The sequence below is a fragment of the Ochotona curzoniae genome, unplaced genomic scaffold (assembly GCF_017591425.1).
Source record: "Ochotona curzoniae isolate NIBS_2020 unplaced genomic scaffold, NIBS_Ocur_1.0 scaffold_3171, whole genome shotgun sequence".
In the NCBI taxonomy this organism is placed as follows: Eukaryota; Metazoa; Chordata; class Mammalia; order Lagomorpha; family Ochotonidae; genus Ochotona; species Ochotona curzoniae.
The window spans coordinates 2,778,574-2,780,683 of NW_024467104.1; the positions used below are offsets into that span (position 1 = coordinate 2,778,574).

The 2,110-nt window shown below is 40.2% G+C and overlaps 1 protein-coding gene across 1 annotated transcript; it reads left to right on the plus strand.

Moving 5' to 3' along the window:
* The first annotated feature begins 837 nt into the window (after positions 1-837).
* LOC121172175 (olfactory receptor 5B12-like) lies at positions 838-1,770 on the plus strand. Its single transcript, XM_041004017.1, has one exon. It carries the CDS (start codon positions 838-840, stop codon positions 1,768-1,770), a length of 933 nt encoding a protein of 310 aa, XP_040859951.1.
* The last annotated feature ends 340 nt before the right edge of the window (positions 1,771-2,110 follow it).

A 2,110-nucleotide genomic window follows, 5' to 3' on the forward strand; every position in this document is an offset into this window, starting at 1 on the left:
GCTTTCCCTCTCTCTCTATCCTCTCTGTGACCCTGCCTTTTGAATGAAAATAAATCTAAAACAAAAAACTATAAAATGTAAATCATAAGAAATCATTACAATCTCACCATGCATACTTTCCTAACTTAAAATTTCCCACTGCTGCAGCCATATTTATTTTATTTCTGCCCTGGGATAATCTCGCATATACACACCTTGTCACCATGTATGTGAGATACCCTCTGAATATTTTTCTCCAAATTACTCCCCTGATTCACCTAGGCATCTGATTTTAAAAATCTTATCTTATCTTAAACAAAAATTCTCCCAGACTACCATACTTAAAATTATAACCACTTCTTTCTAATCTTACCTTAGCCCTCACTTGGATTTTCAAACCATTGCTATATTTTCATTACTCTTTTCATTCTGTATCTACTCCCCTTTAAGAAATATGGGTCCCACTGAAATTGTTATTTTTCATTTTCTAAATAACATGTAGCAACATGTCACACATGGTAGCCATTCAAAATTATTCCATTCAGAACATATGACATTTTTTAATTTTTTAGAGTAGTCCTGCTTTTTTGATTTAGCACTTAATATGACATATATAAGTCTTTACTTTTCCAAACTTTAGTCCAGTCATCTTTATGCAGATTGGAGCTGCGTTGTCTTCACACATCTTTTTGTCAGAGACGCTGTATTTGATCTATCAATAACTCAAAGACTGATTTTGCTCTCATAGCATGTTTTAGCTCAGGAATCTTTGAAAACAAGGATTGTAATATTGAAATAAGATACAGAGTGGCCGCACTGATCCTGCTTTCTCATTGTTGCAGGATCCTGTAATTCCCCATGGAGAACAGTACAGAGGTGACTGAATTCCTGCTTGTGGGGTTAACCGATGACCCACATCTGCGGATACTACTCTTCACAGTCTTCTTACTCATCTATCTAGTCACAGTGGTGGGGAACTTAGGGATGATAGGGTTAATTCTGCTGGACTCTCGTCTCCACACTCCTATGTACTTCTTCCTCAGTAATCTTTCCCTGGTGGACTTTGGTTACTCTTCAGCGGTCACTCCCAAAGTGATGGCAGGACTCCTCCTCCAAGACAAAGTCATATCCTACGATGCCTGTGCCACCCAGTTCTTCTTCTTTGCTGGCTTCATCACTGTGGAAAGTTTCCTCTTGGCCTCAATGGCCTATGACCGTTATGCAGCAGTGTGTAACCCACTCCATTACACCACCACCATGACAACAAGTGTGTGTACACGTCTGGCAATAGGTTGCTATGTCTGTGGTTTCCTGAATGCCTCCATCCACACAGGCAACATTTTCGGGCTGTCCTTCTGCCAGTCCAACGTTGTAGATCACTTTTTCTGTGATGCTCCTCCTCTTCTGGCTCTCTCATGTTCAGACAGCCACATCAGTGAGATGGTGATTTTTTGGGTTGTGGGTTTCAATGCCCTTTTTGCTATTCTAGTCATCTTGATCTCCTATCTTTGTATATTTATCACCATCTTGAGGATGCACTCCTCTGCAGGACGCCAGAAGGCCTTTTCCACCTGTGCTTCCCACCTCACGGCGGTCTCCATCTTCTATGGGACAGTCATCTTCATGTACCTGCAGCCCAGCTCCAGCCACTCCATGGGAACGGACAAAATGGCCTCTGTTTTCTATAGTACCATCATTCCCATGCTCAATCCTTTGGTTTACAGTCTGAGGAACAAAGAAGTCAAGAGTGCATTTAGAAAGGCTATGGCAAAGGCAAAATCTTTTATATGACTCTTAGTTTAATTACATGAAGTCCATAACGGAACGTTTTCAGTCACCTGTTTTCCCTGAAGACAGAAAATACTTCTCCAGCCTACAAGTTTGTGCTATTTTGCAGCAATTTACTCAGCTCCTTCTTTAGTCTACAAAAGAAAAATCTTTTAAAAATGTGAAAGCCGGAATAGTAGCATAGGAAGAATCACTCCAAAACATAACATTCTTATTTTAAAAATGCTTTTTTGTAAACATGGTCACTCAATCTTGCATGTGTACATGTACACCCCCACTCTCATAATGCAAATCCTGAAATTCACACCTACAAGGCATCCTAGCATAGATAAGAGTGCAGCAG

Coding starts and splice junctions, on each gene's coding strand:
- LOC121172175 (XM_041004017.1), top strand. CDS start 838: ATGGAGAACAGTACAGAGGTGACTGAATTCCTGCTTGTGGGGTTAACC.